At 39.9% G+C, this 12787-nt stretch overlaps 1 protein-coding gene across 1 annotated transcript; it reads right to left on the minus strand.

Moving 5' to 3' along the window:
• Positions 1-7340: 7340 nt before the first annotated feature.
• Positions 7341-12678, minus strand: atp5mg (ATP synthase membrane subunit g). The gene is made up of 3 exons (XM_088320913.1): positions 12524-12678; positions 9503-9663; positions 7341-7541 (listed from the first exon to the last, which is right to left on the minus strand). Exons 1-3 carry the CDS (start codon positions 12573-12575, stop codon positions 7443-7445), a joined length of 312 nt encoding a protein of 103 aa, XP_088177039.1. The 5' UTR covers positions 12576-12678; the 3' UTR covers positions 7341-7442.
• Between the last annotated feature and the right edge of the window lie 109 nt (positions 12679-12787).

Genomic DNA, 12787 nt, shown 5'->3' on the forward strand with positions numbered 1-12787 from the left:
CATCATCCGAGTTAGGCACAATACTTTAAAAAAGTTATTATAGTTACTGACAACTTCTTCCAAAAAGTAGATGACTTAGTAACTAGATTACTCTTTAGTAAAAGTAACTAGTTACCAGGGAATGTAACTATTTCCATTACTTCAAAAACAAGTTGTATGTCGAAACATTTCTTATTTTCTGAGCATTATTTGAGTCAGTTAAATAGAGAAGAAAAGACCGGTGGTTGTTATAGAACCTTGTAATATGTATTGCACCTCACTAGCAACAGATTTATTCTACACTTGAAGTACAACACAAAAAACGGTAATTAATATTTTAAAAAAATAACAATAGGCAGTAAACAGTTTAAAGTGAGTGTAATAAATCTAACGCTCACAACCTGAGACAACAGGTCAAGTAGATATAGCCTACTGCACTCCAAGTACAAAAGTCAACCGTAAAACATTATAAAGTGAGTTTTACTCTAGAGAGAAAAATCACAATCTCTAGTCAAACAACTGTTAAAGTAGACATGCTTCAAGTATTTTCACACAACAAAATAAACAGTTCAACAATATGAATTGCGTTTAACACTGCAGTGTAGAATAAACAAACCAAACTCTCACGACCTGAGACAACAGGTCAGGTAGAAATAGGCAACTGCACTCCAAATATTTTGTTCACAACAAAAGTCACCAGTAAAACAATATAAAGTGACTATCCAATTTCTCTGTCTACTTCTCCCCCTTTCATTCTCTCTTTGACTCACTACAGGTGGTAGTTTCTTCAATTTATTCAAAGAAGTGTACTGCTTTTGACTGTCAGTAACAGCGGGAAAAAAATAGGTTAGGCTGTTATGGAAAAAATGACGCCGTTCCACAACATTGTTCATCATTTGATGGGCAGAACGAGAAAGTGATATATAAACTAGCATAGAAAACTTTTTGTTTTGTTGTTTCATAAATTAAGTCTTTGCACAGCTCCTTTTCAAGAAAATAATCTATAGACCCCCTTCCAGTATTCTTGACCCACAACGGTAGGAGTACCAGTACGATTTTAAATGGAGCAAGTGAAGATCTTTACGTTGAGTTGCGTTTTGAAAGTCGCAAATTACAAAAACAAAATGACCAGCTGTCTGGCAATTCCAAGAGGATACAGCCTTGCACATCTTGAAACAGAGAGGGGTTCAAGGTTGCAAGACATTAAGCTAACTGACTGGACTGAGGACTTCATTTGGAAAGTACACATTTGCGATGCCCGTTTCATATCTTGTAAGTTATCGTGGTTTAAATTGACTTAATGGCTAAGGTGTAAGTATAAAGTGTCTGGGAAATGTGTTCGCTACCAATGCCTGTTTTAGACTTTTGTTACAACTGCTGCAAGATAGTAAAGTTTGAAAAATACTAATTATAAGAATAATAATAGTATTTTTCATGCGTATTTCATATAATAATCATATATTAATGATCATTGTATTATTATTGGTGTCCTGCTATTGGCTGGCAAACAGTTCAGGGTGTCCCCTGCCCACTGCCCGATGATTGCTGGGATGGGCTCCAGCATCCCCGCGACCCTACTGAGGATAAGCGGTGCAGCTAATGAGATGAGATGAGATATTATTATTGATGCCAGCAACACTAACGATGCATTTAAAGTAGGTATAAACCACGGGTGTCAAACAGGCGGCCCACGGGCCAGATCAGGCCCGCTAAGGGATTGAATCCGGCCCGTGAGACAACAATCAGAGAAGCGCAAGACAAAAACAAGCTGCAGGTTGAAATATGTCAACTTGATGTTGCCAAAGCCAGGTGCCTCTCACAAAGACACTGTACTTGTATTTATTTCTGTCTGTCTCTCTCTCTCTCTTTTCCACCCCTTTTTCCCACTCTCTGTGTCTCTTTTTCTCTTCCTTGGTCTTTTTGTCTCTTTCTCCCTGTGTCTTTTTAACTTCTTTTGCTCTAACTTCCTTTTTTCCTTTTCTTTCTTTTCTCTTTCTCTCTTTCTACAATTCGCACATTCTCTTCTCTTTTCTCTCCTTCTGTCTTTCTATTTCTCTTTGGATTTCTTTCATCCTCTCCCTTTCTTTTCCCCCTCTCTCACAACTTTTTATCTCTTTTGTTTCTCACGCTCTCTCCCTCTCTCTCTTTTTCTTTCTTTGTCCCGCCCTCTCTCCCTTTTCCTCCCCTTTTTCTTAATTCTTTATCTCTTTTTCTTTCGCTTTAATCTACTAGTCCAGCCCCCGACAGAATGTTTGTTCTATCGTGTGGCCCCCGTGTTAAAATGACACCCCTAGTATAAACCAAGGAAAAGTCCATTCTTTTTAAGTTTACCTTAGGTGTGATTGTGTGAACTAAGTTACCGATACTGTAAATATGAACTGGTCATCTGGGCCACCTTTTGCGTCCATTTACCTTAAGCACCCGTTTTACAAGAGCTATTTAAATTACCGTAACTCTGCAACCGTTGGGCAAAGTGAATCATGGTAGTTCTCCAAAACAACCACAAGGTGACAGCGACTTCCCACAATGGTATCTCACAGACACGATCACGGAGAAGAAATCACTCATACGGGGCAGAATAAGTACCGTATTTTCCGCACTTCAAGGCGCACCCAAAAGCCTTTATTTTTTTTCAAAAGCTGACCATGCGCCTTATAATACAGTGTGCCTTGTATATGGAACAATATTAAGTCGCAAAGTCTTGCAACTAAGGCAAGCAGCCACCGACTAGATTTTCCCCTGAAGGCGAAATAGTCCGCGGTGTATGCTGGGATTTATATACCGGCGTTTCATTTCCTAACCAATGTGTCAATCATCATTTGAATCAGTCACTATTGGCTAAAGTTATTCGGAGGTAAAGGGGGCGGATCCTTTTTATCAATAACAGGCTCGCATAGGCTAAAGGGGCGAAACAAAGCCTGCAATTGTCCGAAAAAGATGAATGTGAATCACACGTTGGGTTGCACTACGGCATAGAGAAAACATTTTTTACTATTCTGTATTTGTAAATATTTTACTCTCCTGGATTTACTACACTCACGGTTGTAAGAAGACCATGGTTACGTATCATTATTAAACGTGATGGCTGCAAGAGAGGCAATGAATTGGGTTACTGATGGGTCATGTTTGATGTGGCTCTCCAGGTGGCTTCCCCATCTACCAGCCATAAAACGCCTGGTCATGGTGGAAAAATAGTTAACAATATACAGACAACTGACAAAGGAGATGATATTGGACGGAGACCTCATCAGCCACTATTAATCCGGGACCTTATAGTAGAGCAGGTGAGGAGCTTTAAGTACCTGGGTGTACACATCACTGAGGACCTCACATGGACCCTCAACATTACACAGCTGGTCAGGAAATCTCAACAGCAAATGTACGTCCTGGGGAGGCTGAGGAAGTTTCAAAAATCCTTAAAAATTAAATTATTTTATTTTATTATTATAATTTTTTAGACCTGCGAAGCTCTGAATCCGCGAACGTCGAAGCGCGAAGTAGCGAGGTCACACTGTATTCCCACACAGCGATGTTGATCTAGAAGCTTATAAAAGTCTGGATGCTTACCAGTTCTTTGTACGTGTTGCTGCGCTGTGTCGTGCTGAAAAATGCACCCCCAGCGTGAAATGTCTTCTTTCGCGCGAACGTTGCTAAAACAACTTTGTATCTAGTTTTGGGGGAATGTAGTAGAACAGTAAAGCACATAGAATTTGCACTTTATATACCTCGTACGAAATATTGACCTTGGCTAAATGACAACGCTATTGTTTACTAATCGATGGACACACAAACGAGCTGCTTTCATTGTGATTAACTGGTGATTCAAGACAGTAATCTACTGAAAACTGTTATGTGGTCTACCATGACGCTTATTTTGCGAACTATCAAACCCTCAACGGGAGACAAACATTCAGAAGATAAGGCATTATGTCCCCAAAGTCAATATTTTTAACTTGTTAAAAGTGATTTTGATTACACGGTATACGAGGTGCAAATTCTCCGGGCTTTACTGTTGAGTTACATTCCCCCAAGAATAGATACGAAATGCGTTTATCCACAGCAAAAGTCAGACACTCGCCTACAGCAGCACCAGCTAACTTATTGGTAGCTACACTGGGTGTCTTTGATGGGACTCGTACCTACTTAGCATAAATTTGCTCGGAAATAAATAAAATGTACTTTGTAAAGATGCTTGCTGCAAATCCTCAGGGTACTTTGAAGGCTGCCAGTCCCTCAGATTGATTTCAGATATCCATCGCCGTCTTCTGTCACAGCCCACGGCACAGCAAGAAATCACCATTAGAAAAAAATCCCCGTTACCGTACCTTAACAACCCATAAGGAGCACGTAGAAATTTCTGATTTGCTTCAAATTGTACGGCATGCCCTATTGTGCGGTGCGCCATACGTAGTGATAAATACAGAAATACAACCAGCTTTTAACACAGAGCGCCCTATGGTCGGAAAAATACTCTATATTCTTCTGCCATGGTATTTGATATTTGTTTCAACTTAACTGCTTATTCAAATGACGTGCGCTCAGCTGCTTTTGCCGTCCATCATGGCTCTCATACGACCGCGGAAAAAAACTTCACGTGCAAAGTGACTTGCACAATCTCTGTGTAGCGCTGTTTAAAAAAAACGTTTTTTTATTGTTGATCACTGAAATAAAGTTGCTATCTTGCTGCTTGGAAATAATTATTTGAGTTGTTACTACCTATGATCTTTTTCTGTAAATGGGCTGGTATCATTTGACATGTATTCTGCCGTTCTGCCTTAACAATGCGCATGCAGCTGGGCTACGTCCCACTTGTTTAAAAACAAGGACAGACAGACAGACAGACAGACAGACAATCTATCCATCTTTCATGCTGAAAGGAGTGCCGATACAACCAGAAAAGCATTACTTGATGTCTTGACTTGCTGTTAGCTTGCTAATACTATCAGTAATTAAATTTTTGGGTGAGCAGAATCTGAATCCTTGGTTTCACTATCGTCCTCTGCCACAAGGTGAGAGACATGCATGCATCACTGTGCATTGAAGATGTTCAGCCTACTAATACGTTACATCAGGGGTCAGAAAACTTTTTGACCCAAAGAGCCATTATAGCAAAATATTTAGATTTTTTGGGGGGGAGAGAGATGTTAATTCCTGTGCTGTGCAAGGTTGGCTCTTATTGAATTTAATGTGCTCCACAGACTACGTTATAGCAAACATCGACTCCTTAAACCACTTGAATTGGGCAAAAATATCAGTTTCTCTATGTGCAAAACTGATAGACATACCCCAAGCGACTTCTGTAATCGCAGCAAAAGGTGGCTACAATGTATTAACTCAATGGGGCTGAATAATTTTCCACACCCACTTTTGTTTATTGGTTAAAAAAAGTTTAAAATGGTGGTCAGTGCAAATTGTTCCTCAATTCAAGTGGTGAGCATTGCAGCAGATGCTCTCAAAGTCCTTGTCTCCTATATCATGTTTTGGTCGTGCCCTACACTTATTGAATATTGGAGATCATCTTTGGGTGCATTCACGATATTTTAGGAAAATGTATGAATCCATGGGCAGCAAGACAGCTGAGAACAGTTCTAAGGCCATGGGTTCAAATCCAGCTACCGGCCTCCCTGTACGGGGTTTGCGTGTTTCCCCGTGCTTGCGAGGTTAATTAGCTGGTCCAAATTGTCCCTAGGTGTGAATGAGCCAGTGAATTGTCTGTCTCTGTGTGCCCTGCAACTGGCTGGCAACCGATTCAGGGTGTCCCCTGCCCACTGCCCAAAGACGGCAGGGATGGGATCCAGCACCCCAGCGACCCTACTGAAGATAGGCAGTGCAGATAATGGATGGATATCAATCCATCGCCGTAGCCATCTTTAGCTGGTTCCCTGACGATCTCTCCACAACTGTTATTCAGGATAACGTTTTAGCCTTTGCTTCGTTGATAGCCCGTAGGAGGCTACTACTTTTGTGAAAGTCCTCGGAACTATCTGCCTTTAAAACAACTCTTTTTGCTTTAATTAGAAAAAAAAAATCAAAACTCATCTCAGAGCATGTGACAGTAAATTCAACCCTCATTGGGCACCTTTGCTCCACTATTTTTGTACGCTCCCATCTGACAACATAGAATAATAGATCTGGATGTCAGGCAGGGTCTTGTGACTCTTAACTTTACATTTTGTCAGGCTCGGTCATAATTTTGGAACGGGAGGCTGTCATGTGGACATTCTGCTATTTCCTATATTTTATGTTGATGATGTTGGTGTATTGTTTGTTGATGCCCTTGCAAAATTATTTGCAGCCTGGTTATCCAGGAAGGGGGATTACCCCATTTCAAGGTTTCTTTATTTTTCTCATGCTGAGGTTTTTGAGTTTTTCCATGTAGGTTTGAGATGAGAGGATGGTGCAATGGTGGTCAGTGCAAATAAATTACATGGTGATACTCAAGGCTTCCAGCACCCTCTGCTGGCGAAATTTAGAATCTACTTTGGTAGCAAACAGACCACCATTAACAGGGATGGGCAGAATACAGTCGGCGGGCCACAAGCTTTTTCATACGTGCTGCCAAACATCCATCCATTTTCTGCACCGCTTATCCTCCGTAGGGTCGCTGGAGCCCATCCCTGCTATTTTCAGGCAGTGGGTAGGGGACACCCTGAACTGGTTGCCAATCGCAGACAGAAAACTCACTCACTCATTCACACCTAGGGACTATTTGGACCAGCCAAGTAAGCTGACCCTTTCCATCCAACCTCACTGAGCTCAGGCTGTTTTGCAAGGAGGAATGGGCAAAAATATCAGTTTATCGATGTGCAAAACTGATAAGACATACCCAAGCGACTTGCAGCTGCAACGCAGCAAAAGGTGGCGCTACAAAGCATTAACTCAATGGGGCTGAATAATTTTGCACACCCACTTTTTCGTTTAAAATATCCAATAAAGTGTGTTCCACTTCATGATTGTGTCCCACTTATTGATTCTCCACAAGAAATTAGTTTTATATCTTTATGTTTGAAGTCTGAAATGTGGAAAAAAGTCACAAAGTTCAAGGGGGCCAAATAGTTTCGCAAGCCACTGTATATCCGTTTTTATTCTCATTTTTATCTTTCATACATTTATTGATCATTTTCAGTTTTGGTCCTCTATCTTCACATACTTTAAAGCACACGAGTCAAACTCATGGCACACAGGGACCCCGAGCTAAAATTAGTATGTCACCCATGTATTAAATTGAAGAATCAATAGCTTAGATCCGTTTTTATTTTTTCAATTTTTATTTATATATTGATCATTTTTGCCAAGCTTTCTTCTTCCATTTTCAGACACTCAAAAGAGCCAATAAATACAAAGCACAAGGAGAAAAAAGGTTTGCTTTTTCAATAATAGACATTTTTATTGTTCCCAAACATTTTGTAGCATTTAGAGCGTATGACGCTCGAATGGAAAAGGAAAAATGACAGTCCAAGAGATCAGACATCGTAGCCAACAATTCCTCCTTTTCCGATGCACTCTCCAATGTAAAACCACATCAGTACTTCAGTAGCCACAAGCCCGTTCCTTATAGCGTCCTGCAAAGACAGAATGACAAAATGAGATCAATTTAATAGCTTTATTCATGAAATATGTCGATTAAATATCTCCTTAATGATCGAGTCATACTCCCGGAATCTAAAAAGATTCCCACACCTATATTTAGCCATATGAAAACGAAGTAACAATAAGAATTGCTTCAGGCTATGAGTGCCAAGTGAGAGGCAACTTAAAATGGCTGTCAAAGGCATCTTCAGTCTGGAGGCAAGCACTAAATCCCTCATGTCAAACATTTGGCTCGCTGGCCAGATGCAGGCAATTGAATGATTCAATCTGGCCCGGCATGAAAAAAATGTGATTTTTTATTTTATTTTATAAATGCAAACAAAACACTCTCCCTGGCCACTAGAGGGTAGTGTTGGGTTGGTATAGTGTGGTGAGTAGATTCAGGTGTAAAGTTGCATTCAATCCACTGTTAAAATAAACCAGTTACCGCATTCATTGAAAAAAAAAAAAATGAACATCTCTTGTCCCTATTGTTTGTGAATAAATGTGTTGGTCAGAAAACATTCCTTGTTATCTGTGATTATAGTATGTATTATAGGTTATTAATGTAGACTGAAAGAAAAAAACATGATACTGACAAAACACTTGGAGTCGACATTCTTTTACTGATCCAGCCTGCACAAAAACAGAAAGTCTGGATCTGGTCTCAGAGCTAAATTGAGTTTAACATCCCTGCAATATATTATTTTTCCCGAGTAGTTTTGCGGTAGCGTGACATCATCAAAAGGTTAAGGACAAAAATACAGGACTGTATCAAAAAACTTCGTGATAGTCGTTTTCTGTGATGCAAAATCGTCACCATGAAATACAGGTCATTCATAAGCTATAGAATAAAAGTGCATGTAGAGTAAGTTGGTATATCTGAGAGGTAAGATCAGCCATGAAAAAGCCCGCCTGACCCGGCCCACGGGTATAAAAGCTCGGAATAGCCCTAACGATTAACTAGATTTGAAAGACCGGGCCCTAAGTAAATCTGAATTTTCACATTTTATTTGTGAGGAGTAAAGGTCATTTTGGCCGTCTCTGAAAACAACTACTCAACCAGCCCGCCAGCCTTCTGTGTCCGACAGTGCATGCACCAATTTTTATTTATAAAGGTAAGGGTCGTTTTGGCCGTGATACGTAATCGTTGCATTAATACGCATTTAATCATTTCCTAGTACCCTGTTGAGGTGTGGCAAACGCTCAGCAAAAAAATCATAGTACATACCCTTAATATGACAGGAGAGCACGGATCTCCTTCTTGCATACTTAGCAATATGCTATGTGTGGATATGTTCCATGTCTTAGCCCTTGTTTGCATATTCAATTTTATAACCTTGGTGCATTAAAACCCGTAGCCTCCTAACGTTTTAGTATTTTCACCAGTCTTCTTGAGCGCGACACAAGACACGGTTTCACATCACAACATCATGCAAAATAATGCCAGCTGCCGTTAATCACGAGGGAAGAAGAAACGGAATGGCAGATCTAAGCCACCAGAGGGCAGTGTCAGCCTCATTTATAGACTTGTTTCCCCCCCACTTCATTTATTGTGTGGTCTATCAAGTCAGAATGCAGAGGAACATGGTAACAATTTTAAGCATTTACAAGAACTTGACCCAAAATTCAAGCACTTTTAGAATATGAAAACACAACATTAAAATTCAAGCATTTTCAAGAATAGCAAGAACCCGAAGGAACCCTGGGTAGGTATTTCTAAGGGAAGAAAAGCAGGAGTGTTGGTGAATATGCTATACAAAACAAATATGACTTGGCTTAAAGTTTTTTCTGTGCTGGTGTATATAACGCTTTCTTGGTCTGCCAATCAAATGATGAATAAGATGTAGGTTCATTTTTAAATCTTACTACCTCACCACACACGTACCTTACTGCACGTCAATGATCTTGATTAGCACACACCATTGCCCTCTGTAAAAGCCATGAAAACTACCTTGACCGTTGTCTGTCCAAGGCGTCCAGTCTGGAAAGCCTTGACCATGTTGGATGCCCCTTCGATTGCCTTGGGAATCTCGGCCGGACTGGGTGGAACAAGTTCAACGCGGGCGTAATGCCAGAAGGTTGCTAGCCGAGGTTTGGAATAGGTGACAGCGGCTGAGGGATGAGGACATACCATCAGTAAACAGGAATTGTTAAATTGTGATTATTGTCATTGATAACTACGTAGTGAAACATTGTATGCAACGAGATTGGATATAGTACTCTAAGGCGGTGTTTCTCAACTGGTGGGTCAGAACCCAAAAGTTGGTTGCGGACCAGTTTTCAATGGGTTGCGGGCCTTTACCTTGGCAAAATAGTGCTTGTAAAGGAGGGTCAGTTAAACGCTTGAGCAGTAGAAGGCAATAAATTTCTGCAATTCTGAGTTGACACCTGTTTCTGAATATTGAGCATGGCCAAACGCAGATAAAACGGAGAATATATGACATATGTATTTTATTATCCTGAAGACAAAACCACAGAAGTGAAGCGGTTTGGAGTTCATTAAAAACAGTTAATTAAGCACTAGAGGGAGTATTATTATCTGAAGTAGTTTAGTTTTTGTTAGTTTTTCAGGTCACTCCTAAAAATTTGAACATATTAGACCTTGTACGGTTTTAACTGCACAATATTCTCTGGCTGGTAATTAGGTTGGAATAGTGGGTCTGGATCTCAGACCTGTTGAGAACCACTGCTTTTAGGTAAACACGCAATAAGACTTTTAAGAGCAAAATAAGATAAAACACTGTTAAGATAGTCAAAGATGTTTATATTGTAGTGATTAGAGCCCATGTGTCAATGTCGTTGCCAGCACCATAATTTTATGTGGTTTGCAAGAGCTTAATATGTCTGACCGCCTAAAAATAAACAGGTCAAAAGCGTGCTTTGACCAAAAACTACATTTCCCACGATCCGTGTTGACTATGTTATCTGCAAAGTGACAGCTCCACTCGACGACTGTATTTCAGTATTGATGACAATAAGTGGAATTTAAATAAAAGTGATCCTAAAAATGCCCAAAAGGTTTTGTTATTTTGTTATACAGACGCTCCCCTACTTATGACCACTCAAATTACGATACACAGTAGATACGGAAAAATAATTTGGGGATGTCGAAAAATATCCGGACATTGCTGTAAGTTAAATTTTGTATTGGTGTGCACCTTTTTCCGAGTACGGGACATTACTGTAGTGCTTCTTTCCGCCACTACTGGCATGTGGCGGCGCTGTTCAAGGTCACCCAGCATCTAACCCGAAGAATAAATCCGGCTTCTACTTCCAAGTTTGTGTGTAAACATACAGTGCCACATGTACCGAATCTCCAGCACGCTCAGAACTTTGACGTTTTTATCGTTAAACAGCTCGTGCATCCATTCAATATGGTTGGTGTAAAGTGAAAAGAAGAGGCGAGACGTTTCTTTTGAAGATAAAGTGGAGTAAGAAAGCTTGATGCGGTTGAGGAAATGGTTGGATCGCATTTTTCAGCCACTCTCTAACACGGAGGAGGAACTCATGAAGCTTATCTTCAAAAAAGTAAGATAAACTCAACTTTAGCTTTATAAATGTAAATGGTTTGCATTTATAGAGTGCTTTTAAAGTCACTGAGTACCTCCCAAAGCTATAGAGCATATTATTTTATGATTTTTTTCATTTTTTTTAGTACAAAACAATACAGGTTACTTATACAAGCCTTACACATTCTTATATAAACCTTAATCATACAAAATATAGCACTGAAGCAACTTTGTTCGTAAGTAGGGCAGTGTTTGTACATTTATACCTCTACATACGGGTTTAATTTGGTGCCGAATCACCCTTGTTTTCTGGAACTACTGATATCTCGAACAAATTTTTCAACCTTAAAGAATCCAAGATAAACAAATAGCTATGAAACACATTCAAAACATAATTGAACATAAAAATACAGAAATAAGATAAATATGACAAGATTGACTTAAAAGCCCTCGTCTCTAGTGGTAATGCCTGGAAATTTTCAGAACATGGCTTTTCTTTTGTATGTCGGGCAAAATGTTTGCTTGAAAAATATTTAGAATTTCTCATAACTCGTATCTAGAGAATATCACTTTATCTAATTCATTACATATTTAATAGATGTAGACCTATTTCGCAACGGAGCTGTACTGTTTGTGAATTACATAATAATTAAATTCAGAGTTACTTTACGCAAAGGAGTAGTTACATTCATTTTACATACCAATTAGTTATGTTAAATATACAAGTGACATAAGGCTCTTTGAGAACAGCCATTAGGCTTCTGTGGCCCTTGTTGAAATTTAGTTTAGCACTCCTGGCTTAGAGACTGTCTTAGGTCATAACCATAGTGCAAAAAAAAAAAGTTCATCATAAGAAAAGTGCATTAAAACGGTCTTGCAATAGGAATTCGTAGCAACAAACCTTACCAAATAAAACGCAAGATGTTTAATTTTTAAATGTGCTTAGGTTGGTGATGGACCTAGGGAAAAAACAGTTTCTGAGGGTGTTTGTCCATGTATGGGACCCGTAGCGCATAGAAGAGGGCGACATTTCATTTAGGTGAGAAGGGCCCTTTCTAATTGTCATGGCTCGTCAGCTGTACCACAAGCCGGGAATGTCCTCCCGACTGAGCAGAGAGAGGCCAATGATCTTCTAGGCTTTGTTGATTACTCTCTGTATATCCTTTCTGACCACTGACGTTATCCCAGCTTACCACACCGACAGTTTTTTTTGCCAAAGTTAACACTGAGCTTTCAATAAAAACGGTGGTACACAAACTAAAAATCAACCAACTACCCAAACCATCATCAGAATAAGCACATTATGCATCATAACGTGATAAACTACCGCCATTTTATGTGGTTAGCGACCGGTGAGTATACTGTAGGTCGTGCTAACTGCTGTCATGAGTTAAACCTAGGAAGAATAAAAGTAGCAACTAATGACTCGTAAAGCGTTGTTAAACTGCAAAAACAAAACTTACCACCAACCAGAGTTGGTACTTTAGCGACGAGCTTTTGCACTGCCTGTGCCATTTTGAGACGGGAATTTGCGTGCGCTGGTTGAAAGCCTGCTGCTAACCGACTGAATGTCACCTCCAGTAGAAGGACCCCTTTCAGAGAGCCGCCGTAAAGCTGCCTGTACAATAATCGAATGCGTAAACGTTGTTCTGTGTATTACCTACGTACCCTTTTTAAAAGATGAGAGCTAATTTCATGTCACTGATTAGAAACCAGGGCTAACAGTT

Source organism: Urocampus carinirostris, chromosome 17, assembly GCF_059441175.1.
Source record: "Urocampus carinirostris isolate Australia breed hairy pipefish chromosome 17, RoL_Ucar_1.0, whole genome shotgun sequence".
Lineage (NCBI taxonomy): Eukaryota > Metazoa > Chordata > Actinopteri > Syngnathiformes > Syngnathidae > Urocampus > Urocampus carinirostris.

Excerpts from the sequence above, each read along its gene's own strand:
- atp5mg (XM_088320913.1), bottom strand. The coding sequence starts at position 12,575 with ATGGCACAGGCAGTGCAAAAGCTCGTCGCTAAAGTACCAACTCTGGTT. Across the intron at positions 9,664-12,523 it reads AGTACCAACTCTGGTTGGTG|CCGCTGTCACCTATTCCAAA; the intron begins GTAAGTTTTGTT and ends CTCATCCCTCAG. Across the intron at positions 7,542-9,502 it reads TTGGACAGACAACGGTCAAG|GACGCTATAAGGAACGGGCT; the intron begins GTAGTTTTCATG and ends CTGTCTTTGCAG.